The sequence below is a fragment of the Petromyzon marinus genome, chromosome 14, assembly GCF_048934315.1.
Source record: "Petromyzon marinus isolate PM22_M1 ecotype Great Lakes invasive population chromosome 14, UKy_Petmar_22M1.pri1.0, whole genome shotgun sequence".
NCBI classification, from domain to species: Eukaryota; Metazoa; Chordata; class Hyperoartia; order Petromyzontiformes; family Petromyzontidae; genus Petromyzon; species Petromyzon marinus.
In genome coordinates, this window is record NC_133680.1 from 8,827,865 (window position 1) to 8,855,814 (window position 27,950).

At 42.7% G+C, this 27,950-nt stretch overlaps 2 protein-coding genes across 7 annotated transcripts in view; both read right to left on the minus strand.

Moving 5' to 3' along the window:
• Positions 1–8,054, minus strand: part of LOC116942346 (mitogen-activated protein kinase 12-like) — a 31,017-nt gene extending 22,963 nt beyond the window's left edge. Inside the window, exons 1-4 of one of the 5 annotated variants that reach the window (XM_032954131.2) lie at positions 7,957–8,054; positions 6,232–6,390; positions 2,424–2,553; positions 75–133 (exon numbers count right to left, since the gene is read on the minus strand). In XM_032954131.2, the coding sequence (XP_032810022.1) occupies positions 75–133; positions 2,424–2,553; positions 6,232–6,353 (311 nt within the window). In that variant the 5' untranslated portion in view covers positions 6,354–6,390; positions 7,957–8,054. Of the gene's footprint in view, positions 1–74; positions 134–2,423; positions 2,554–4,336; positions 5,306–6,231; positions 6,391–6,695; positions 6,714–6,803; positions 7,625–7,664; positions 7,902–7,956 lie in introns of those variants that run through there. The other 4 variants (XM_032954132.2, XM_032954134.2, XM_076067065.1 and 1 more) reach the window with 4 other exon arrangements.
• Positions 8,055–8,860: 806 nt separating this feature from the next.
• LOC116942345 (mitogen-activated protein kinase 14-like) overlaps positions 8,861–27,950 on the minus strand; it is a 37,496-nt gene continuing 18,406 nt past the window's right edge. Inside the window, exons 9-12 of one of the 2 annotated variants that reach the window (XM_032954129.2) lie at positions 23,180–23,259; positions 22,271–22,349; positions 20,115–20,288; positions 8,861–13,155 (exon numbers count right to left, since the gene is read on the minus strand). In XM_032954129.2, the coding sequence (XP_032810020.1) occupies positions 13,085–13,155; positions 20,115–20,288; positions 22,271–22,349; positions 23,180–23,259 (404 nt within the window). In that variant the 3' untranslated portion in view covers positions 8,861–13,084. The remainder of the gene's footprint in view (positions 13,156–20,114; positions 20,289–22,270; positions 22,350–23,179; positions 23,260–27,950) is intronic. The other variant, XM_032954130.2, reaches the window with a different exon arrangement.

Genomic DNA, 27,950 nt, shown 5'->3' on the forward strand with positions numbered 1-27,950 from the left:
CTTATGAACATGTAATTTTAAATATACATTGTTGAGAGGTTACATTGCACAATTAATGTGTGGTCTCAACTCACAAGTCTTGAAATTGGTCCAGTGTGTCATTCGGAGTAAACACATCCACCAGACCTATCACCTGCAATAAAACAAAAACACGAAGACAGAAGTCCCCTTTCAGCTCCAGTGTTCAAGCTGAAGTGGTGTTAAGTCGGCAACACGTGAGCAATACATTACTCATAATGGGACAAAAACATTAAAACATCCAATGCCAATATCCATCAGAAAATGCACAATAGAACCGTCAAGTTAAACGTGCCTGAGAAGTTGGGTGGTGATCATTTATATTTGTAGCCTAACCATGACAATAGTAATGGCTGGCCACGGATAACTTCAGTGGCGAGTGATTTGTGAACCGGTTCTGGGTCCCCTCTGTACCAAATCGCACTGACCAGTGTGGTGAGGTACGATTCAACATGCCCCCAAGACCGAAAGACTCTGGGAGTCCTTCATTCAGCAGTTTATTGACAAAGGGCTGTAAATTGCTATCAGCACAGAATTATGACAACACTGTAATCAAACTCTTGGCTAGGGAACGACAAATCTCAGTAGTAACTGTTTCTCCACATGGACCAATCGCTATCATTCATTGTTTAAAATAAAAACTGAATTCGCCCTTGGTCGGTATGAAATCACCAAGTCTTTCCTCAATTATCCATGCCACCTCCCGGATTTACACTTAAATCTGCATGGTGGCTTTGTGTTCCCATCAGTGGCGAAGCTTTTGCGCTTCTGCAGCCGTCTGGAACGCTCTTCTATCCGATGTTAGGAAGCCACTGGAGTTATGCACTTTCACATCTAAACTGAAAACGAATTTCTTTAGAACTGCTTTTTGTGTTTAGTTTGTTGTCCTTCCCCCGTACCTTCGATTAGCGTCGTTGACTACTTACGGTGCGAAAGAAGTTCTATGTGCATACAACATACAACAACGCTAAAGAGTCTGCAGTCAGTGCAATTGCACCGGGGCCCGTTGGTAGTCGGAGGGGCCCAGGCGCTGGGCTATGAAGAGGGAGTGAAGACCGACAAGGGGGGGAGGGGCAATTTCATTCCTCACACCAGGGGCTTTGCCAACCATGCCATACCACCGGTTGTCAAAGCCGTAGTCAAACTGAACATCTCAAAAAAACGTGAGTGTTCAGCACAGCCACCTGACATGGCCATATGCACCGAGTTTAACCCAAAGCATCAAGCAGTTGTCATTCATGTTCCAAAATACTGCACATTGTAAAATCAAATTACTTGAGTGATGTAATGTAGGGTTCCAATAAGCTGGGACTCGGGTAATTTCGGTACAAATGACCAATCACTTTGTTAGACAGATAATTATTTGGTGATGCTGCGTTGGCAGCGGTGCACAAGCACAATTAACAAAAAAAACGCACTTTTGTAAATAACACTGCTTTGAAAGGATTCAATAACGTCTGGAGAAGCAAGAAAATCAGCTACAATACCATACTGAACATTTTTCGATTTAAAGCTTTCGTGACTGCAATGATTCATCTTCTTTGGTTCTTTCGGTAAAGTCACGTAGAATGATAATAAAAGAATAAATTGATTTTTTAATCATTTTATTATCATTCTACGTGACTTTACCGAAAGAACCAAAGAACATACTGAACATCTTAAGAAAACGTGAGTGTTCAGCACAGCTTTGTATGTCTGTGAGACTCGGACATTGAAAAGACTGACAGAGAAAATATATTGGCATTCGCAATGTATTCCTCCAGAAGGATACTGCATCTAAACTGGACCCAAAATATGACCAATGTAGTCGTAATAAAAGGGTTGCACATAAAGGAAGACCTCATGATGCAGGCATTGATGAGACGTAACCTGGAACTATTTGGACAGACATGTAGGTTGGTCATCAGCAGGAAAATTAAAATTGTGTTGTTTGGAAAAATGTAAGGAACCAGAAAGAGAGGAATGGCTTGATGACGACATCAGAGATTGGTGCCAGAAAGATGAGGCACCACTTGAGCATATTGGTACGAGATAGAGGCACCACTTGAACATATTGGTACGAGATAGAGGAAGGTGGAAACAAATGACATAAATGTGCAGTGGACACCTACTATGGTCTATCTGCACATGGATTGTGATGATGATAAAAGGAAAAATATATAATAGGTGACGTTTCACTTTGTTAATTACGTTGAGGTATGTAATGTAGATATCCAATTATTATTTACAAATTACAAAGCGTAATGAATAGAGTAATTTAGATGTAGCCCAAAATAATAATAATTCCCGAGGCTGCGTTTTTGCTCGGCCGATTCTGTGAACAATGCCTTTACACACGAACGATACCTCCACCCATGCTATCGCTCTCCAGCTCAAACGCGTGACCCCACGCAGCTGACACTCACGTTCTCATGCTTCATGTGCTTGAGCAGCCGCAACTCGCGGTAGGCCCGCTTGGCGAACACGCGCGACTGGAAGGGCCGGTACAGCTTCTTCACGGCCACCTTGCTGCCGGTCACCAAGTCCATGGACGAACTGCACGCGCGCGCGCAAAACGAAAATGCGGTCTTATAAGCGGACGGACCGCTGGGACAAGCGAGTGGTGTTCGCGAGCGCGGTGGCATCGCGTGGTTAGCGTGGGCCTTGGTGCACGGCGTCCAACGGGGTAAACGATGCCCGATGTTCCTCCTCTTCGGAGGCCGGAGCCCTGGGCTACTCCGGCCCGTAGGCCCGGTGCAGTTGCACCACCTGCGCACACTCGATAGCCATGCCACTGAACGAGGAACTATTACGGCGGTATAGAGCACACACAGGGGTGGTGGTGTGAGCTGCACAGTGCCCGGCCACATTTGTCTCCCCAATACTCGTGTTCGCACGCTGCAACAGGTATTCATTAAAGACCAAGTCAACGAAAGAGAGACCCATCACAATGGTCTGATGCGACTTGTCACTTGATGTTAGCCGTAGCCAGGAATCGAACACAGGTAGCCAGATTGATATCACACCATGTTAGCCATGGGCGCTACTCCTCCCGTCAACTACAAATCGATTTACAGGCTGCATTCTAGAGTACAAATAACGTTTCAGGATTGTGTTAATCCACTGCTGTATGATACACACGTGAAAACCCATTCTTCAAGTCTTGAGAACCTGGGTTAGAAAGTCAGATACATGAAAAAGATAATCACAACTTGTAATGGAACTTAAAAGTTTAATAATATAGTGTCTCTAAAAAGTCACACCATTGCCATCCGTGTGCTTTTACAATATGTGCATGTAAAAGTGGACCTTAGTGACTGACATTTATGACAGCAGGTCAATATGTGGCGATTGAAAACATATTACCCAGCAATATGGTACTAAATTTACAGCAAAATAATAATGCTGTCTGTCCATTACTGATTTCGTGAGTTATAAGTCTCCTGTGCGGCGAGGGCTCTTCATTGGTCAAACTGCTCCACAGTAAATATTTTGAAAAAATAAAGATTACGACACAAACCGCACAATGTAATAAATACAATAGATGTTTAACAACTGTACTCTAGTGCAAGTCACGTGCTACAACGGTCAACATAGATGGCTAGAAAACAGCAGAGGCCACTTGCACTGTGCAGTATACGTGCAAAGGCCTGGTGCTACAGACCAAACCACTCATCACACGGTCTACGTATGTACAATACTAGCTTTGTTCACACAATGCCCTACACCTCGGCTGCACATATTGGAATGTGTAGATGCTTTCAATGGAAAACGTTCCATTGGCTCTACAAGGCTTTTCCAAACTCCAGTCCTCATGACCCACGTGGATGATACATTTTTCATGCTTACTAATTCATTTCGCCGTTCAAATACTATACGCCCTGCTGGGATAACACAGTGTGATATACAATTGCAGGGTCTATGCATGCACGTATCCACAGTGAGAAAGTTTCCAATCATCGCTCACAAACCTATTCTACCTACGACATGTGCGTTCATAAGCAAGGTCCTTCGGAACACTTAAAGGTGTGCAAAGAAGCAGTGGGGGGTAATTCACGCTTGGAATTAAACTGCGAGACAGAAAGCGGAAGACGTGGAGAAGATAGCAAACACACGTTCATGACATCATTCAAACTTAAGCCAAGCGGACACATCGAGATGACGGTCGGTTCTTTTGGTATCCTCGCAGAAGCGGCTTTCGACTCGCCATTGAACATTGACGGTCACCGCATCGCGCGCTTTCAGATGCGCCTCTGCGGCCGTCTGGAACGCTCTTACTCCCCCCGTATTAGGAAGCCACTGGGGTCTATGCCCTTTGAAAAATAGATTGAAAACTCACTTCTTTCGAGCTGCTTTGTGTGTTCAGTTTGTTGTCCTTCCCCCCGCACCTCCGATGACCACGGTTGGCTTAGGTGTGCACAATAATGATGGAGTGGCAACCGAGGGATGGAACGTGCTTGAGATTACGTCTGCCAAGCATGATGGGGCAAGGAGATCAGCCTCATGTGCAGGTGCTAGGCAGATGACCACATCACAGAAGGCCTTCGCAAGCTGCCACCATCTCTCATGATCCTGCCCCCATCCATACCAAAACCATGCCCATCTGATTTCATCGCTCCATCTTCTCGGTGGATATCCTTTGCCTCGTGAGTTTTAATTACAGAACTTTCTAAACAGCCGTTTAATCCACAATACTATTTGTGTAACCCCAGTGGGGGGGGGGAAAGCATTCATGCAGCGGTGGAATGACCATTGCTGGTGTTTGAAACACGGTTCCGTTGATTATTTTGGCACGCCACATCCATCTTGCCTCATTTTGTCCGAATTCTATTTATTTCGATCTCAAAGGACAATAGGAACACAGAGGGGACATTCTTATAAGATTATCGGGAATATGCATACCTTATGCCAATAGTCCCTATTCTGGGCCGGCCTAGAAGCATTCCGGAAAATGTTGAATGAAAAATGAAGGCCTGTTGATTCACAACTACCGAAAATCGGCATGGCTCACTGGATGTTTGTAATTTAAACATTAATGTACACTAAACTATTAGAAGAACAAAAACCTTGACGTTTTCCCTCCGTTCGATATTTTTCATAGTCGTTTGAACTTAACTATTTTCAGGAAAGAGCAAAGTAAATATTCTAAATCAATGTTAATTATTTAAGAAAATAATTAATAATTTGCAGATAAATAGCAAAACAAATGTGGTCAGGCTGTCGCTGCAGTCTCACCATACATCATTTTACAGGACATATCACAAAAAAGATTACTCATAATTTTATAGACATACAAAATAAATCGATAAATGGAATGATTCATAATAATGTTATATTAAACATATACAATGGCACAAGCCTATTGGTATTAACACTCAACAAAGAGCAAGCTTGTGTCTCCTTTCCACAATCTGAACTCTAAACCCCATCTACAGAATACACACCTGTCAACAACGTACAGACAGTCCAGTTTGTATCTGTATCAGTGCTTTAAAAAAAAGTTGTGGCGGTAAAAAAAAAACTCCAAATGGGAAGCAAAAGGCAGGTGAATATTAAAACAACGATGTATCGGAACAAAAGCAATCGCTGCTACCGATGCACCAATGTTCTTTGCCCATCCACACCTAGGATCATTTTTTTGTTATGTATAGGAGTCCTTGCCTATTAACATTTGGCAGGTCACCTGCATTGGTTATCGAAAGCCCGACTATGCTGATGAAACAATGAATGTCAAAACAGGTCCACACACAGGTGGCATTTGTGTCTGTGCTTTAAAAGCGTTGTGGCATGGAAAAACACAACATCGAAAGCAAAACACAGGTGAATAAAAACATCAATGTGTTGGAACGAAAGCAATTGCTGCTACCGATGTACCAATTAGCTTTGTCAATCCCACACCTAGGACCCATTTTGTATTATTTGCGAATAAACATATGGCAGGTCACCTGCATTGGTTATCGCAAGCCCGACTGCTGCTGATGAGACGATGAATGTCAAAACAGGTCCACACACAGCTTGCTTGTACTGCCGTGTATTGAAGCACTCCCCTGCTGAAGAGTCAGTGTGTGCTGCTGCCTAGTTAGTGCTGCTGCCTAGTCAGTGCTGCTGTCTAGTCAGTGCTGCTGTCTAGTCAGTGCTGCTGTCTAGTCAGTGCTGCTGTCTAGTCAGTGCGTGCTGCTGTCTAGTCAGTGCTGCTGACTAGTCAGTGTTGCCGACGAGTCAGTGCTCGCTCACCACACAGTCCCGTAGGCTCCCGAGCCGACAGCGAAGAGTTGGCTGTATCGCTTGGGCACCTCCCACACCATCTTGTTGATCTCGATGCGGTAGAAGCCCTTGCGGGACGAGGCATGTGCCATCTCTCTGTCTCACGGACCAAGCTGGGTCACCCTGTACCTGCAGGCACAGGTAGGATGATGATGATGGTGATGATGATGGTGACGAAGACGAAGACACCCTCCTGTGTCGTCAGTGTTTACAGGAGCGGCGGTGTCGCAGTGGTTATCGCGTTGGGTAAACACGAGCAGGGTGGACGTGTGGGTTGAGTTGGACGTGTGGGTTGAGTTGGACGTGTGGGGTGAGTTGGACGAGTGGGGTGGACGAGTGAGTGAGTGTACAAGGTGGTCGTGTGTCTTGACCGAGAATGCGTGCGATCGGTGCAATAGTTGGAGCGACACTTCACACCCCACCCGCACCCCTACCGCATGCGCCGAGACTTAAATTATTCAACAGGTGAAGACGGCATGTAACAGCCAATGGAAGAGAGGCACAGGTGGTGGTGGTGGTGGGGACGGTGTGTGGCTCTGTACCTGTGTGGATAGAGGTGGGGTCGGGGAGTGGTGGCGCAGTGGTTAGCGCGCTGAGCTACGAACCCGGCGACCGGCGAGTTCGACTCCCTAACGACGATCTGAACCGGTCCTGGGTCTCCCCATAGGTCGACTCGGCCTCAAATGAGAGTATATGTGGTGGTGGTGGTCGAGTACGTGGTGCAGGTGTGTAAATATTGCCACGAGGCAGGCGGACGTGGTGCCCGCCTGCCTCCATCGTTACCCCGAAGAGCACTTGCCCCAAAGGTCTGTCGAGGCTGTGAGATATTTTGTCTTTGTGTATAGGTGTGGTCGTGTGAGCTATATTTGTTGTGTGCCGTGCGTACACGTCTGTGACGAATGGAGTTATTTTTGTTGCCATAGGTTTAATTTTAGGTTTGTATGCTGTATTGATTTGTCTTTTATGCCAACGTCTGTGTATATCACCGTTGTTCCAATTAAAATAAGGACAACACAAGTATTCAATTACTACAAACATTTTTTATTTAAAGCTTTCGTGACTGCAGTAATTCATATTCTTAGCTCTTTCGGTAAAGTCACGTCGAAGGGAAACAATAAAATAATGAAATATGATGAACGTTTGTGTTATGGTCGAAACGTCGTGAGAATTTTATTGTTTTATATATATATTTTATTGTTTCCCTTCAACGTGACTTTACCGAAAGAGCTAATACTACAAACATGTCTATTCGTTCACTGCGTTCCCCAATGCATTAATTCGAGAATGATTCCCGCGTGGATGTCATGGTTATGTATTTTAGTGTTTGTGTGCAATGTGCGTTGGTGGAGGTGTACGAACAGATCTCTCGTAGTGAATGAATAATGAACGTGCGGCATCAATACCGTATTGTGTACAAACAGGAGGATGTATCCACAACTCTGGCCGTCGCCTGATGGGGCTGGATGCAATTACCGGCGAAACGTCGCAGTAACTCGAATGGTCAAAATGCTGTGGCTTTACTCTCCCAACACACCGGTGTGCTGGACTTGTATCTTATTGCCACGTTTTGTTAACGAAACAACCCCCTACCAATTGGCCGCTTCGGGTTTAGCGACGCGTTATATTTACGCGCAATCGAACCCAAAAACAAAACTCTTATTTACAAACACTGCCCCGAAACCGGTCCGCTCTTACCGTAAATACGTGTTCGCTTAACCCGTGCCGTTAGCCGCGGCTGTTCGGGCGAGTGGAATAATTTGCCAAATGACCAAATTCCTTTTTCGCTTTTACTCCAAACTTACGCCACAGGGGGGGGGGGGAGGGGGAAACGCTGGATTTCTCGACTGTTTAAATATACTTCTGCATTTGTCCGCGACCGCGGTTCGTTGCAGCAAGGAGCGAGTTATGTGCAGCTTTTAAAAAAATAAAATCACCGTAAATCTGAAACGACCTTAAACACCCCGTAGTCCACTTCCCTCGTTCTCTTTAAACTCCGTTACCTCTAGAACATTTTGTCAATCCACCGCTGGATACGAGGGCCACCAAACTCCTAACGGGTTGACCAAACATCACCATGCTGGTCAGTGTGGGGTTGGGGAAGGCGAGAGGCATAGATGTGGCAGTCTAGAACTACAGTACAACGGATTGTTGCTGCACTGCCCTCTGCTACTACTAACATAGCTCCGCAAGTTCTAGAATAATCATCTGTCAATAACACTGTGGCCTTACAAGGAACCATATAAAAATAGGGAACGTTTTGAGCAATGGCCCCTTCACATCACATCTATAAGCTTATGACCATTGGGCCACAGTGTTATTGACCAATGTGTTGGGGAGTTTTGGTTCATTGTGGTTCGGGCATCACTGCAGCATCGTCAAATAATTTCCGTAATAATCTGTGCGTGGTGGCCAACGATCCAAGCACGATCTGGACTTCAAACCTTGATGATTAAAAAAAATAAGTATCTGATTTAACCATTTAGCTGTTACATATCGATACGTTATTGTTTGTAACGTCACCCTCATGTATCGATGCGACAGAAAAAACACAATTTAGAATGTCGGCACCCTTACAGAAAACGAGTCAAAAACACAACAGTAAGACTGCGCAACATAAAAGCACCAGCCACTTTATTCGTTAATCACACGCAAAGATGAACCTCTGCTATGAAATAAAAAATATACATCACAGAGTGAAACTTTTTTTAACGTAATGGCTGATCAACTAAACAATATAGAAGCGTGGATATGACATTGGGAGGGGAGGGGGGGAACAAATCTTTAAATAAAATTCACACAGATTATATATAAACGGAATCCAGGAGACGGCGATATTATTGCATATAAATACAGTACTCTCTCTTCGTATACTGGCAGACACTCAATAACGCAGTGCAAGACTCAGTATTGGCAAGCAATGAACGGAGGGGATTTTCAATGAACATCAGCAAAACGCATGCAATAAGTTGTCCGCGTGTTGTTGCTGGTGGCGCTAACGCCTGAACACACAAAATATACGAGTACTTCGCATGTGCTCTGCGACGACGTATACGCTGCCGACGAGCACATTTGTTAAATGGATTCAACGGGGGAAGTGAATATGCCTTGTGGTAACGTTTCGAGCCGATAGCTAGCAATAGTGGAAAATACATGTGTGCGTTTTGAATGGGAAAGAACTCCACAATATAGTTTTTTTTTGGGGCTATATCGCGTAAATATATAAATGTGTCGTTAAACCCGCCACCACCCGACACAGCCAACTAGTAAGGGTTGTCACGTAAAACAGAACATGCCAATTCGTCACTGTGTTGGAGAGCAAAGCCACAACATTTACAATCCGAGTACATTTCGCCAGTAATTAAAACTAGCTAGATGAAGCTAGTTGTAATTACTCGCGAAACTATTCACGAATTGGCACGTTCTATGTACGTGACAACCCTTACTAGTTGGCTGCGTCGGGTGGTGGCGGGTTTAACGACACATTTATATTTTTACACGATCTAACCCAAAAAAAAACCTCTATGATGGATATTGGTCGCGAAAGCCTGCCACGTGTTAAACTCAACAAGTGGCTCACTGGAGGCAGCACTGAAGGGCACCACCTTCGGACTAAACCAATGGGCAAGCAAAACAAAATGCAAATGTTGTACTCCGTAGTCATTGTTTCAGTTGATAGGGGGGGGGGGTTCCCCTTTCCCTGGAGATCAGAGATGATGTGAGCTTTGCTTACTTCTTCTTTCGGGTTTTGGGGCTGCAGTGACACGTCCCCCAAAAAAAATCTGCTCGTGGCGATACTCGTAAGCAGTGGCGTATAAAAGTGGCGAACGGCCAAACATCCGGAGCATATAAATGACGCATTTAAACCGAAACCAAAGAAGGCAAATAGATCACTAAAAAGAAACGTTAAACGTACGTGTGTATATGTACAAACGCATTTTGCATACTGTATAGCGAGACTGATGCTTGGCGCAGTTTATACATACGCAAGACATCTGAGCGCACTAGACGTGGAAACTTCGTTCTAACAGGGGCAACAGACTTTCAGCACATCATACAAGTTTTGACTCTTCATGTTCATGATGTTCACAATTCCACAAAAATGCAGTGCGTTTCATTTTAAAAACAAATTAATAGTTTGTGGATTTTCCGAAACCTATGTGACACACGCGTTATTATAAACTGCGTAACATTACGAGTCTGATTAACGTGTTGATTGAACGGCCCAAACACTGCCATGGTATTTTCCCCTATTGTTAGTTAAAGGGGACATTGGCGATGTAAACCCCCCCCTCCAATAAAACCACTGAAAGGAATCTGTCAACATAGATCAGACCCGGTGTGTATACAGTGCAGTGTATGCATATAGTATTACACTTGATAGGTCTTTGACGCAAAAGCGGAAAAAATAAAACCAACAGAGGGGGTCAGAACAAAAGCCCATCCATTAATCATTTGCATTAAGAATTTTATCCTGACAATTCTGTGGTTTATTTTTCGTACTTGTGTATATGTACACTTGAACAGCTTCTGCAACTACACACACACACTTATATAGCCTGAATAATAAATGGCCAATACATTTCCAGAAATGTAATTGCTGCCCGTTGTGTCACAGAGCGCACACTTTCTTGCTCGGATGCAACACAACTGAAGACTGCTGCAGTGAGATGTGAGGTCGACAAGACGATGCTCCTTCACTGCAAGCTATGAAGTACACAACACTTGATTGTAACATGCTGCACGAAAAGGAATTAACTTCACATTCAAAATAGAAAACCCACACGTATCCATGAGCTACTGATCAAACAATAAACCCCTTTTTGCACGAGTATGCATTAACGTCTACCCCAAAGTAGCAAAGTGTTATACACTTTAAGGGTGAAGACCATTTTGAAACATAAATAATTCTGCATGCGACAGCTTTTACTTTTTGCCTGCCTTTCCATTGAATGGAAGGCCAGGAGTGAATAGATAGCAGGCTGCAAACTGGAGATGGCCCAATACATGCTGTGATATATGGCCTATTGGTAAGACATAGCAGTGTTACCCACTGCTTGGAAGTCAAATAAATACACAAAAAAGCCGAAGACGGGTGACAAATGCTGAGTGATGGCATATTGCTGTGGCGCATTGGGCTAGAAACTAGCAATATTATGTAAACTGAAGCAACACTGCTTTGTGATGAAATAGGACGAAACATGGCTCATCAAAGTGGCAACACACTGGCCGTGACACTGTCTACAGGAAAGAGAGGCACTTGTGATGTGGTATATAAAGCAAAGCATCCTGGGATAATAGGTGGGTGTTTTTGACAGCTGTCCCTGTAAGCTCGTCAAAGGCATGGAACAAGCATGCTCATTACTCCCACGAAAAAAGGACACAAGAGTTTTTCATAAATTGAGGGTGCAGTAGAATTCTGACACCCCATTTCCAGAAAATTGAACACGTTCTTGTCTGGCAACCTGCAAGCCTGCCGCATGGTGATCTGCATTCCTTATTGCGACTTTGTTGCTTTTTCCAAGGAGGCAACAGGGGGAGAACTACAAGACAACTTGAATGTTCGATACAATTGAGGAATGGTGTTTGTACAACCGCACCTCCGATTAGCACGATTGGCTAAGTACGGTGCAAAAGGAGTTCAACATATATACCCTGGTGTCAAGGAACATGCAGAGTTTGAACAAACCCCAACCGCTTTTACCAGTCGACTGGAAATTATACACCAGTTGTGTTTTCGTTTTAACATTTTTCGCAATTACCTGAAGTTTCACACACATGAGCAATTGTCAAAACTTTCAAAAAGACAGAAGTCACACAATCCTATTGCTCGGCTTACTTTTAAAGCCCATCTCCAAATACTAATGTCATAAAAATATGCACTGGTGTTCGAGGATACCATTCATATATTGCGATACATGTAAGCAGGTGTACACATGTTCAGTGGCATGTTATTACAACATCTCGGTTTTAACATATATGTGAAATTCAGGATGATTCGAGGTTAATTGCAGCCTGCGGAAACGGTTTTGTGATTGTCTGTAACTTTGACACGAGTAATATACCAGTGAGAACACTGTGTGTGCGTATGTGTGTACTTGCGTTCGAGCATACTTTCTGCTGCAGCCACGGCTTATCGCGTGCAAGTGCATGCCCATTTTGGTACAGGTAGCGCAGCGCTCAATGGCAAACATATGGATGATGCACTTTATGCAGTACTCTCTGTGCATGTCTTGTAGCACGGGGGTGGGGGGGGGGGTGGTTAGGCCAAGGTGGTTACCGCAGCGAGTCAATCCCTGCCGGTAAGGCAACACTCATCACGGCTGTAAACTAAGGGCAAACTCTTAGTTTTTGATGCACCCCCGTAAAGCCGAACTGGGCGCTTCTATTAAGGATACTGAAACTTGCACGTTCAAAAAAATGTCCTTTATTCTGAATGCAATTGCCAGCAGCAAAGGGTGAAGGTAGCACGAATTACCACTGCGCTGGCCTACAAATGGACTGCACAGGACATGTCCCTTTAAATCTCGGACACGAGACATTACCGTGCCACGTGGTCTCTTTACTTTCCCAAACGGAAGTCTGCTCCATGGTTAAATTTTAACTGTCAGAGCATGCTTAAAACTACCACACACCATACCCTGTAATCCTTTTCGCTGCGTATGTGCATCCGGACTTTGAGGGAGCCTATTCTTAAAGAGACACCGTTGTGATGATGCCACCCAACTGCTGCGGGATGATGGACCGTTTTGATAGAATGCTGTGCATGCTTACGAGCGCGCGTGAGTGTGCACGAGCGTGTGTGTGCATGTTTGCGGATTTGCCGTCACGCATCCATCATGTCGAGGTCTTCAAGGTCTGGTGGCACGAAGCTGATGACCTCCTCGTAGGTAAGTCCTGCATGAAGCAGACAAGAGCGAGAATCTAGACATGACAGGCATGCATAAGACACGGCTAATGAGTAACCACTGAGATTATGGCCAAGATGCCCTTTGGTAAAGTCTCTCCCTTTCCAATGGGGTTACCACCTTCCTCACGCTCTTATCAAATATGCTGTGCACAACCTAAAACACACAAAAGGCAACCGTAATAAATAAGTGGGTCTCAAAGCTATGAGTATGCTGAGCCAGTGGTCAATTACCACCTCTATTGTGTACTGTCTTGTGGGCGGCAGATGATCAAAGGTAACCTGTGGTCATTTATACTATTTGCAACGCACACACACAGTACAACTAGAGTGTCATGCATTAATACGTCAATTATTTTGTAGTTAAGAATAAAGTTTAGCATATAAATGGTATCTGAACTATTAACCCACACTATACATGTGGCTAAAGCAGCTAATCTGACAATGTTGCATTCAGATGCCTTATTTTCTCTTTACACCAGCTAACTTCACTGCAACATAAAAAAACCTACAAATCATAAAGGGGCACAAATTGTACATCATACAACACCAGTATTGGCAAAAAAATCAGTTCACTTACAATGACCCAACTTTAACAAGTTATTGCTTATTTTTAGAAAATATAAACTATCCAAGTAAGAATCTGAAACTGTGTGTAGTCACCAAAAGTTAAAGATTATTGCCGAGTGAACATAAAAGAATGAGACGAATTTATTTAGATGATATTCGTGGTTTAAACAAAACTATTGGTCTAAAACCCACAGGGCTAGAGACAATACACACTCTACAAGAACCTGCCCCACTTTCACACAATCCTACTTATTACTTCAAAATACATGATAAAAGTTGTGTTATCTTTTTTAGCTACTCTATTACAGGGGCTCTTAAAGTTGTGTTTATTTTAACGACAAAGTTTTCTGTGGTGCCCTGCTTGTTCAATCTTGTCCTGGTGTCCAGGAGTAGGCTTTTCCTTTTTCACTAAGGTGAGTAGTTTATCCCCAGAAGTTTAGTAAAATATTTGTAATGCTCTTAGAATCGCCCGGAAAAAGGGCACAAAGCTAAATTCAAATCCCTTATTTAGTAATCCTTAGTGGGTCACTTGCAAGAGGATTAAGGTTGAATTGTGCTTATATGTGATCCTTCTCTTACTGGCTAAATAGACATAATAATAATAAAAAAACACCACTTGCAGGGCCATGGGCTAAATGAATTCCGTAAAAAAACTGGTCAGGCTGCATACTTTGCCCCCTTCTCAGATACAATCTCTCCTGACCTGAGTGCAGTATTCCAAACCAAACCGTTTTCTCGTGGTTAAAGTAGAAAGTAAAACAGTTCATCTAAGGGAGAGCCATTCCATAATACTTTCCTCCCCAAGTCCATCTCCCCTCCAAAAAAAGTCAAGACGGTAGAAAGAGGAAAGTACATGTAACCGACCAGACTCATTTAGGCTGCTGTGAAATGCACGTGAGGGACTGTGTAATCAATGGAAAGTTGTCTATTCAGTACAGTTGTAATACCCCAAATATTATTTTAAATTGCCTGTTATTAAGTTACATGAACAATAACAATTAGTACATTACAGATATTTAAAAGCGGTAAAGTCGATTAACTGTTCCAGGATAATCATCAGCCGTTGTGAATTGTCTTTTGGATGAAGACCTCTGCATATCAGTCATCCCTCACAGCCTTGACAATGTTACATTCCATATAATTGCTGCAAGAGCCGATTTTATTGCTCCATCTCTGCGTTAAAACCTCTCAGGCACGCAAATTTTTCAGCCATTCCGTTACCAATCTCGAATGCTAAATTGCATCTAGTGATTTGTTCTGGCCAAACCTTCTTTAAGTCACTACGAGGTCTCAAATTTGCATATACTCTCTAAACCATGTTCCTCTTTACATCTGTGTGATTTCCAGTATTCACCTCTGCATGCTTATTTGCATAACGTTCAGACTTTGTTGCATTCTGTCAATTGCTGTGCTTCTGATCCACGTCACGACGGGTGACATACATGGTATAGCCTGAGATGGATAAAACTATTTATTTATGATCATGCCTTTAGTTATCCTATAGTCTTTGAAACATACATTATTGTTACAAAGTCTGTCTTCTTGCTTGACTTTTTTTCTGATTTATACTTTTTAATCATCTTTGGTTCTTTCGGTAAAGTCACGTAGAATGAGAATAAAATAATAAATTGATAAAATAACACAATAATATTCTCACGACGTTTCGGCCACAACACAAGCGGCCTTCATCAGGTGAAGGGACGAGACTGTCTGGTAGGACAGCGCTGGAGTGAAAGAGCCACGTTCAGATCACGGCCTTTAAGCCTCAACTTTAACTTAAAGGCCGTGATCTGAACGTGGCTCTTTCACTCCAGCGCTGTCCTACCAGACAGTCTCGTCCCTTCACCTGATGAAGGCCGCTTGTGTTGTGGCCGAAACGTCGTGAGAATATTATTGTGTTATTTTATTTTATCAATTTATTATTTTATTCTCATTCTACGTGACTTTACCGAAAGAACCAAAGAAGATGAATCATTGCAGTCACGAAAGCTTTAAATCGAAACTTTGAAATCACTTACAGTAGTACTCAAATTCCACGGTAACATGTTGACGGGTTTCCGTGGATCCTGTAATCTGGAATGCACTGCAAATTTGCTGCAAAATTCTGCGCAAATCGCATATTTTGAATAGGTTCATTTATTTATTTTGCCACTGTCCATTACATTATTATTGTAGTCATATTCATTTTCTTCCATAGCGGATTTTAATCTGTTGGTTATAATCAGTCTATAAATTGACTTAAAACTTTCGTGACTGCAGGAATTAATATGCCAAGGCTCTTTCGGTAAAGTCACGTAGATAGAAAAAAGAATAATAAAATAACAATTATAAAGTGAATAAAAACAATAAAAATATCACGTTTCAACCACAACACAAGCGGTCGTCATCAGGAACAGGGAGGTGAGCCTGAGGGCAAGCTGTTATTATAAAGGTTTAGAGATGGGCGGGGCAGCTAATGTTAATGTAGGAGAGGGCTCCGACACTGGCAGTAGGTCTACACCAATCAAAGAGCTGTTTATAAAGGTTTAGAGATGGGCGGGGCAGCTGTTAATGTGGGTACTGCCGGTGTCAGAGCCTTCTCCAACATTAACATTAGCTGCCCCGCCCATCTCTAAACCTTTATAAACAGCTCTTTGATTGGTGTAGACCTATTTCCAGTGTCAGAGCCCTCTTGTACATTAACATTAGCTGCCCCGCCCATCTCTAAACCTTTATAAACAGGTTACCCTCAGAGGCTAACCTCCCTGTTCCTGATGACGACCGCTTGTGTTGCGATCGAAACGTCGTGATGTTTTTATTTTTTATTCACTTTATTTTTAATTTTATTGTTATTATTTTTTCTATTTACGTCACTTTACCGAAAGAACCATAGAATAATCAGTCCATAATTATCTTACCTCATTAACTGGATTTTTTTTACATTAACAATCTTACTTTTGAGAATAGGTTTTTCCCTTTTTTTCTGGCAACAAAAAAAACACCTTTTACAAGAAATCATGTCTGCATTAACCACAATACTTGTGGTCAGACTGCAAAAAAACACTGATAATATATGCATTGTCTTTGAAACCGATTGGTCCACACCAGAGACAGTTTTCTTTTGAGCCTCGTCTCAAACGGTGTTAGACCAGAGAACGCCAAAAGGCGTACAGCACAAAGACAATGCCACTATCAGAGTAATGAGAGCTCTCGCTGAGCATCTACATCATGGGACCTCCTTTACCAGTACCAAAATATGAGAATAGGGTTTTTCCCCTTTTTTCTGGCAACAAAAAAACACCTTTTACAAGGAATCATGTCTGCATTAACTGCAATACTTGTGGTCAGAATGCATCTTACTTTAGCTGATAAGATTTATGCTCTCACTGGCTATGTTGAAATCTAACTTGCATTGCACAAGCCTGTGACTTCATGTGTTGAATATTCTGAAGACAGATACATCTTTGGCATTGTGGCTTTCCCCATGTGAATCAAGGCAATCAATTTCTAATTCGGTCTCTTGCATCTGAATCTCAAACTCATTTTTGAAAAATGTGTTCATTATATTCATGTCCCTGTTGGCTTCAAACGATTAGATGTTTTTCATTCCTCTCTCCAAAACAAAGTTTGACAATCATTTTCTCATCTCTGCTCCTTTGCATCGAATGGTTAAATAAAGGACAACATTCAAGTGAATTGAATCCAGCAAGTGTCACACAAAATTAAAATGTCTTCAGAATGGTCTCAAAATGCAGCTTTCCCTTGCTTTATGCGGTTTCAGTTTGTGCGATTTTGCATTTATTCGGCGAACCAATTTCTCCTCAATATATGCTACATGCGGTGGGAATTCACTCATATGCGGTTGGACGCATGACATCGTTTGTACTGTATGTGCTACTCGGCAGGCAGCCGTCTCGTGCGGTTTCGCTTCGTGGCGGAGATGCGAAGGCACCGCGGTGGCGAAGATGGTAACTATCTCGCCTGGTATACAGGAAGTTGTGCGTTTGATCCCAACCCTGGATGCCTGTATATGGAGTTTGCATGTTCTCCCTGTAGTCATGTGGATTTTTCTCCGGGTCCTCCAGTTTTTTCCCTCCACATTTAGTTTAGAGTATTTGGCTGCTATACATTTCCACAAGATAAGCCACTTCATTGAGCTACCATTTGTGGCCAGGTCGCCTTACCTGGTAAAATTAAAAGTTAAAATAGTAGCCGCTTTGTGCGCCCTTTTTCGTAACACATTTACGGCTTAAAGTGAGGGAAACCTGTAAAAGCACTCAAGCCATAACCGCCTCCCTTCGATGGATGAAAACTTTCAAATCTTAACTGAATTTGACTGCCACAGGCTACACAGCTGTCTGTGCTGACAAGTGGTGTTTTGTAATTATACTCATTAGTGGCCAGTCAGATATGCACCCGCATTTCTATTTTTGATGTTGTGCCCTTAAACATGGTGACTCACTTTAACATTTTCTTCCCCATTTTTGGCCCCCCATTCAAAGTCATGGTCAATCCGGAGGAAATCCCAGAGGGGGCAAAAAAAGGAACATTTTGCTTATAGAACTGTGTCCTATCAATTCAGTGGCAAAGTTAAGAAAACTCCAATTGGGGGCATTTCTGTGCAGACTATTTTTTGCACATCTGGTAAAAAGTAAAAAAAATAACTAAATCGATCTTACCTGAGATGTTGCTTTAAACGCCATGGACAAACACAAAATGGGCTAATAGCCTTTACAAACCGTCATCAACAAAATGAGTTTTCACCATAATTTTGAAAATTATTAGGTCAAGATGTTCCTCTCATGTCTAAATGCCAATTTATTAGTATTACGTTTCTCTGCACATGTAGTTCTGCATAATGAAGAAAGCTGCAAGGCAGTACAAGTGCACGCAAAAATAGGCAAGTAAGCAAACCGACTGCACCATTAAACCACTGCGCTTACATTTTGATTTAAAGCTTTCGTGACTGCAGGGATTCATATTATTGGTTCTTTCGGTAAAGTCACGTAGAAGGGAAACAATAAAATAATAAAAAAAATATATAAAACAATAAAATTATCACATTTCGACTGCAACACAAGCAATCATCACGCTTACGGTGGCTTTCAGACCGCATCCATTATTTTCGTCTCCCCCCTCCTCTTTTCCGAACATAGATGGACTCGTCCATCTGAACAAACTGTCAAATCGCTCTCCGTGGTGCTAACGTTAAAAAAATGCCACTTTTTGCAAATTTTCTTGCTGTGGTTTTCACACCTGATGATGATGATTGCTTGTGTTGCAGTCGAAACGTCGTGAGAATTTTATTGTTTTATATTTTTTATTATTTTGTTTCCCTTCTACGTGACTTCAACGAAAGAACCAAGAATACTGCTTACATGGCAAGGATTCTTGATTAACAGCACTGTTTGGCGTTTTACGCACAAGCTGGTATGTACTGCCCTCTTGTGGGCTGTGTTAGCTTCTAGTCACGCACGTCCAGGCACACATGCGCACCATTGCAAAATGTGCGTCACTTGATTATGAACACAACAGTCCTCAACAAAACCTAAGTCTGCACTCCCAGACTCTTTAGGAGTGCATGCTCAATGGCACCTCCGATTAGCACGGTTGGCTATGTACGGTGCGAAAGAGGTTCAACATACAAACATCATATATACTGCGCTAAGATTTATTGCTGGGGCTCGTTTATGAACATTCTTGATGAAACTCTTTACACGTGTTGTTCTCAATCCACCTTTTCAATAAAACTTCATAATGCAGCTTCATTTAGAAATGTCCCGATATAAACATTGTACGAGGCTGCCTTTAATTAGGATTTCCATTAAGGCCCCTCTGTTAGGTTTCGTAATTATTTGCAAAATGTATCAACCTCCTCTTCCAGTCTTCTACGAAGTCCCACCGAGCCTCCTCATTGACGCTTCCCAGCTAAAAACCGAAAATCCCCAGCACCACTAAGATAAAAATTCTCAAGTGTAGCAAGTTGATGGTGTCTGCTCAGACACCAATGCCGACATAATAGATATTGACTCATATGTTTCACTTGATTTGGCTTATTCCTAATTCTGAGAATTAAAAAGTAAACGATGTTTAATTCACCTGCAGGGCATATTAGATGTGTACCCCAAGTGTCGCTAAAGAAGTCGATTAAAAAGGGACTTGAGAAGTTGTTATTTGACAAAATTCTGGAGGCTGTTCTTTGACAGCGGCTGATACACCGATAGCTGTGTCGAATTAATGTATTTGTCGCACATCAGGACACCAATCGTACAGCTGTAATATAATTGGAGGGAAAAACAAAAAAAACTAAATCTGTAAACAAAAGAATACGCTGGGAGAGAGGTACAACAGGGGTGCAGTAGTTGCGGGGGGGGGGGGGGGGGGGGGGGCGATCACTTACTCCGCCACTCCTCTACGGGAAACTCCTGGTTCTCGAAGGACTGGTCGTAGGGCTCGGCCTCGGGCTCGTCGTCGGGGTCGTGGTACTGAGCAAAGTACTGGTGCACGAGGGCCTCCGCCGCCGTGATGCGCTGGTCCGTGTCCAGCACCAGCATACGCTCCAGCAGGTCCACCACTGCAGGGGCCACGTGAGAGAAACGAGGTAAGAGAAGCCCCAATCGCAGCGTGCTTTGTGCTGCACGATCATTGACATCACCTCCGATGAGCGCGGTTGGCTACGTACGGTAAGAAAGAAGTTCAACATACGTACATGGTCAATTTCACGAATTTCACTTACATCATGGGCCATTAAAGAATGCATCCGTTCCAAGGTTCAGAGTGGTGCTTCGATTCGTAGATGAACGAGTTGTTTTTTCTCCCCACTAAGCGATGCACCTTCAGTGGATGGATCATTTAGCCAGCATCCACTTAGGACTTGGTTTAATAAGCATGTAAATGCTGTATCGATTTATTGTTGAAGTGTAATGCTCATGATACTTGCATCTATCTGATTGTGTGACGAATTGATCGTTTAGTATTTATGCAAATTGTAATGTTACATTTATGATAATTAAGTGAACAAAACTGTACAATGGAGAAGGTAATACAAACATTGTAAAAAGTATTGATAATGAAATGGAGACAAACTGAACGCTTATTGAATCAAAGGGGGTGAATCTCTGTGAATACATGCAGAGATTAACTCCCCCCAATAGTCACAGTTTGGGGGCACAATATGATTAATATTTGTTTTGCCATTGTGGGGAATTTACTGCCTCTAGTGGCTGCAGGGTTTAGATTAATCGAATCATGAATTGATTTCCATATGCTTGGCAAGTATCGAGTCCAAGAATACATTTAAATCCATTAAGCGATGCGCATTTACATGCCCAATGCCTTCAATTTACTGCTCTGGATCAACTGTTTAATTGTCCCTTCCGGACTCCGTCAGCACCAGCACTCAACGGATTACTCCTGGGTGATCCCCAACTCCTGGCGCCTGCTTTGGACTCAACTCGGGGCAACGCAGTGATGCAGGCCACTCTCCTTTTACCCTGGCTCAGCTGCACCGTATTTCAACGTTTATCTCAAATCAGCATCTTAATGAATGGTTGTATTTAGATGCTTCATAAATAAAATTGTCGTAATGCTGTTATGAATCTACGTAATGTATCGTGGTATAATTTGGAAAACCAAAATATGAATCGGAAAGCATTCATATTTGCACACTAACTTTGATGCATGCATTGTAGAAATACATCCTACAATGCATGTCATGTTACTCCAATTTTAGCCCTATTAGTCCTAATGTCATTATGTCAGAGAAAGTATCAATTCGGATCTCTTGCAGGGGAGTGCAAACGTTTGCATTTGGGAAGGTCCACAGAAGCAGATTTCAAAGGTGACCTGTTCAACAGTAAAGGGCGGCATTTCACCACGTGCTCTGCCATATGACTTCGATGTTTATTGCAAGATAAACCGATATAGTTGTTCATGTTATCATGGGTGACTGGGGCGAAACCATAAACTTGCAACACTTTAGAACCCATTTAAATCGCGGGCGGCTATCTCAATTCTAACTCAGGACCTTAGCAGTCCCAACTCGGCGCTGTGATATAACGCTACCTCAAGAATCATGTAATTACATTCGCAAAGTCTTGAACTTCATCAGCAGTTAGTAGCAATAACATTACCACCATTAACACTATCAATATGTGTGAGACGAAGGAGAGACCTACAAGAGACATGAGACCTGGAGACGAGAGTTCAAGATTAGTGAGCTCACACAGATGTTATACAACTATAAACTATTTATTATTTTACCAAGGACACACTCAGCTATATAGCTCTTTTTCAGAAGTGACCTGGCCACAAATGATAGTTCATTAAAGTGGCTTGTCACGTGGAAATGTATAGCAACCAAATACTCTAAACACATGTTTCTGACGGAAGAACGTCACATGGTCCTCACAGCACAACATTCCAATTTTACAACGTAACCTGCCAGACAATGCAGTTGATGAACCCTTGCTCTAGTAGCTGAATAAGCCAATTACTGAAGAACATGTGGTCTCCTTAATTAAGTTTGCTTCCCCAGGATTATTGGTGAATACCCACCGAGTGGGTTGGCTCCCAGGAACACATCCTTGAAGTCTCTTTTTTGCGTGTAAGGCAAAGACTGGATGTAGTTTCTGGCCTGAAACAAGAAAAAGACAAATGGCTCCCTCAAGCAGAAATTCACATCAAGAGGGGGGGGGGCAAACGAAAGAGCAAGGAATGGGAATATGCATATGTTAGTTGTCATGCAAGTGCAAGGCATGTTAATCTTAAGTAATGATTTTAGCGCTTTGATTTGTGTCATCAACCACAATATTTTGATTCCATGAGAGCAAGCTGTAAATTAAGACTTATGGCTACATCAACATCCGTTTTAATATAATTGGCAAAGAGCATGAGAGTAAAACATGGGAGAAATATTTAATCCTAAGTAAAACACCACTTGCCACTAATGCTAAAAGCTAGCTCTGCTCAGAACGGAAGCGTGTAGCAGGTATTACATACATAGATATGTTCTCAGTCCACTGCTGGATGAGGGCCTCACGCAATGCCGGTCGATGGGGTTAATTGATCAGTACTTCATCCCGCTGTCAGTACGGGTTAGTGAAGGTGGGCAGCATAAATGTGGATGTTTAGTACAGGATAATGGGTTTTGCCGAACTGCCCTATGCTGCCCACAATGTAGCCCTGCCGACTGTTGTGCACTGGAGTCACAAATCCAAAGCACGATCTGGCCCTCTACCCGAGCTTCCGAAATCTGACAAGAGATTAGCTCTCTGGGAGATATGGCCATTGGTGGTAGCCAGCATATCAATAATTCATCAAATGAAAGGTTTAAATGACATGGACAGCATAGCACTTCACCTGCTTGTCTAGACGCAGATGAGAGCGTCAAAACAGCCACTGCCATATTATTATTCTTCCCGAAGGCGCCGGTGCTCATGTTGGACAGTAGGGGGACATCCTCACCTCTTTGCTCTGCATGCGGTCAATCAGATACTGGGGTGGGGTGCCCGTGAGCTGCAGGATTTTTACCAGCTGGTTAATGTCTAGGCCACGCGTGGAGGGGAAGGGGGGGGGAGTGTTAAGGAGCCATAAAAGCAAGTGACACACACGGCAGCATCGGTGGAGATTATGAACGATTCGATGCGTAGTGGTTTAAATTACAGATTAATTAAACCACGTGGTAAAAAAAGAGCCAGACGCACAGGTGCTGCTCTAAAATATGTAAGTCAGTCACAATACCGAGGATGCACAGGTGCCTGGCCTATTCAGTGCACTCTCCAACTCGGCAGAAGTTATGGATCTTCCGTTTCAACGCAGATATATGGAACAAAAGGAGCCAGGCAGGGTGTTCTATACAAAAAAAAAACAGTCTAGTTAAAATGCCTTTAAAAGCATCTTTGACTGGAAATCATTATAGCAGCGAACGTTTGGAAAAACTGGATGCTGGGGTCATTGTTTCTAAATGTAGCACTGTGATATGAAATGAGTGGCAGTCAAAATGGATTGATCATTGTGCGAGAGAACATAAAATGGGATTGGTTGAAGAAACAAATAGTAACATCCAGTAAACATCATTGATCATTTTCAGAGTGAAAATTAGCTATGCAAAATGTGCACACTCTCAACACGGCAAGAATGCGTAGGTCCAACACAGCCATTCTGTTAAGCTTGCACACAAGGATTTTTCACATGCAAATCAGCATCTTCTCGGAATCAACATCGAACGGACAAGAACCAGAAACCATAACTTAAGTGTTTGATTGAATGGCATATATACGTATATATGTACAGGATATAGCTCAAATACATATCTTTATCAAATTATACACTACCTCTGTAGGTGTCAGCAAGTACGAGTGCTTGTATTATATCAATGATTAGGACTTTACGACAAGCGATCTTATATTTGCAAGCATCTGCATACATGTGTCTGCAATATTTTTATTTTTATCCAGCTTTCTTCGTGAATATCGCATCTCAAAACGGTGTAGAATTTGTGACGTGTACAGATTTCACTATGGAACACATTTTTTGTTCTTGGGTAGTATTATTTCCCAATTGCTTATGCCGAAAAAGTATAGAAAATTGCTATTCACCACAAACTTTGCTTTTGTGACCAAGACAGTGATATTTTGAAATTTACCTATTTTCAATGAGAAAACGGGCAAATGTACGTCTTTTCGTTCACATAAAGTCAGAAAAAACACATGAATCAAAATTTACATGTATTTATACTAAAGTAATACAAAAATTACTACAATAGATTTAGAAGCGAGTCGTTTTTCGAGATTTACAATTATACTGTAAATAACTTTCACGAATCAGCCCCCAAATGTAGTTTCCCATCATGTTCTCTTTATACTGTCCTTGATAGCAGCGTTCAAAGTCCAGCATATCCTGGTGGAAGCGCTCGCCTTGCTCCGAGTACGCTCCTATGTTCTCCTTGAATTGATCATGATGAGCATCAAGGATATGGACTTTGAGGGACATCCTCCAGCCCATTGTGCCGTAGTTCTTCACCAGTCTGAACCAGCTCTACATAGTTTGACCTTGTGATTGCCCAGGAAGCCACGAACCACTGCGACAAAACTGTTCCAAGCCGTTTTCTCCTTACTAGTGAGCTTCTTGGGGAATTCATTGCACTCCAGGATCTTCTTTATCTGTGGTCCGACAAAGAAGTCTTGAAGGTACTTGAAGGCTGCTGACTTCCTTATCGACAGCTCTGACAAATTTTTCATAAGGCCCAATTTGATGTGCAGTGGTGGCATCAACACCTTCCGGGGGTCCACTAGTGGCTCCTACTTGACGTTGTTCCTCCCCACAGAGAACTCGGTCCGCTGTGGCCAGTCCCACCTGTGGTAGTGCGCCTTGGTGTCCCTGCTGTCCCAAAGGCTAAGATAGCAGGGAAACTTGGTAAAACCCCCTTGGAGACCCATCAGTAATGCCACCATTCTGAAGTCTCGGATGACCTCCCAGCCGTACTCATCATACTTCAAGGCGTCCAGCAATGTCTTGATGGTGTTGTAATCCTCTTTGAGGTGCACCGAGTGAGCCAGGGGAAGAGACGAGCAGCACGGCTTTGAGGCTCCTGGATGAGCTGTCAATGAAGAGGCACCACTCATTCTGGTTACAGGTGATTCCGATTGCCTCGAACAGACTGGTCACATTGTGGCACAAGCAGAGCCCATCTTGACGGGTGAAGAAGCTGCAAAAAGGTTGGTGACGCTTCCTCTGATCTGTGACTTGCACACTTTCATCCAACAAGTTCCACTGCTTGAGCCTAGACGTCAAAAGCTCGGCATTGGACTTGGTGAGACCAAGTTCTCTGATCAAGTCGTTGAAGTCTTTTTGGTTGGGGTAGTATGGGTTTCTCTTCTCAGCTCCATCTCTGAAATTGTCATCTAGATTTACGTCTTCCTCGCTCTCTGACTTGCTGCTCTCTTCTAGAGACAGCTGCTCTTTCTCCGGAGGAGTGGGTGCGGGGAGCTCATGGCAGTGTGGCACCGGGGCGATGGATGAAGGTCCGGATACGTGATAGCAGGTGCATTCTTGCCAGTCCGAGGTTTGGAAGGGCCCACCATGTAGAAGTAGCAGTTGCCTGAGTGGTCAGTGGGTTCCTGAAAATTCTTGGGATAGCGAACTTCATGGCTTTTTTCCCCTCTGTACCATCCTAAAAAATACATTTATTTCACCCATGACTAATGTGTAAGAGATTCTCGCAACATTTTTCATATATGATATTTTTTCAATAACATTGAAAATTCTAAAACATTTTTTTTATTAAAAACTTTTACAATTTTTTTAATTTTTACAAATTTTAGAACATAAAATTCCAAGCAACAATTGTCCATCTTACCTTCCAGAGTTATTTTGCATTGCTCGCAGGTGAAATGAGGTGCCCAGGGTTTGTCTTGATCCCTGACAGGCATGCTGAAATATGCCTTGTACACCTCATACATCTTAGCAGATGCTTCCACAGAGTACTTTTTCGCTCGTCTTGATAAATTGGCCGCAGACATAGCAAAATGTGTCTGCCGGATGCTTGCAGCCTCTTGATGCCATCTCAGAAAAATGCAGGTATGTATCCACTTAGGCAGCTGGAACTAAACTAGTGGACTTAAGGCCCCTGTATTTATATTACTGGAAAGTTCTAGAATGTTCTGGAAGTTACTCCAATTTAACACGTAGGCTTTCGCGACCAATATTATTCATAATACAGGTTTTTGGGTTAGATCGCGTTATTTATAAACGTGTCGAAACCCTCCACCACCCGACACGGCCAATCAGCAAAATAAAGTGTCACGTTGACAAAAGACAATTAGTTCACTACTTTAGCCCACCGGTGTGGTGAAGAGTGAATCCACAACATTTACAGTTTGAATACGACGTTTCGCTGGTAATTACATACAGCATCATCAGGCAATTCGCCAGAATGGTAAAGCCCTCCTTGCTCTCGGTCTTAAATAGAGCAGCAGGGTGACGTCATCATTTAACTCAATTTAGGTGCAGTGAATTGAGGCGGAGGAGGGGTATTGTAATTATATAATCGATTGGCAATCAGTCAATGGTTATGATTAGTAACGAGTTGTAGATTGGAAATTATTTGTAAGGTGTGTTATTGTGATTATATGCTACATTAGTAATCCGTTAATTAATGTTTCCCCTATAAGGAATTGTAATATGTATTATTTAATAATACGCTTCCAAGCCGCACTAAGCCTATAGCTATCAGAACGATTAAAGTTATTTCTGTTTCTCTCAATTTCAATGGATTCTCGAATTAGTCAGTAATAATTAGTTTTACACAACACTTCAACGGTATCAAAATCAATTGAGTGTCCTTGTTGACAAGCATGTTCTGCCACTGCCGACAGCTGTGTTTGAGATAATTTAATATTTCTTTGGTGTTCTTTTAGTCTCATGCTGATGTTACGTCCCGTCTGTCCAATATAGCATCTGCCACATAAACAATTAATCCGATATACACCTTCTGTATATATCGGATTAACGAATCGCTTAAATTACTTGATACACTAGTAAAGAATACAGGTTTACCAAAAGATATTCCGAAACTTGCTGACCATTGTTTAAATAACACTTACTTCTTATGGCGAGGGGATTTCTATAAACAAAAGGAAGGAGCAGCAATGGGCTCTCCTTTATCTCCTGCTATAGCAAATCTGTACATGGAAAACTTTGAAATAAGAGCACTTGCCTTGAGCACATTAAAGCCATCTTTTTGGTTTAGATATGTGGATGACATTTTGGTTGTCTGGCCACACGGTAAAGATACACTTAATGATTTTCTAAATCATCTCAATACACAAAACCCGGCCATCCAGTTCACCATGGAAATGGAGGCGAATAACACACTCCCGTTCCTAGATATTTTGCTTGGACATGGCATAAACGGTAAAATAACACACAGCGTTTACAGAAAGCAAACGCACACTGATGCCTATCTGAATGCAGATTCGCATCATCATCCAGCTCAGAAATCCTCTCTTATCAAGACGCTCATGCATCGGGCTAAAACAGTGTCAGATGGTGAACGTCTAGTGAGAGAGATCAAACACGTTAAAGAAGCATTACGACAGAATGGCTACAATACTCAAATTAACAGAGCACTGAATGCCAAATCACGATCGCAAAGCAACACTGCTGAAAGCGATCAGATTCTTAAAACAATTAAAATTCCATATATCTCGGGAGTAACTGACAAATGAGCCCGTGT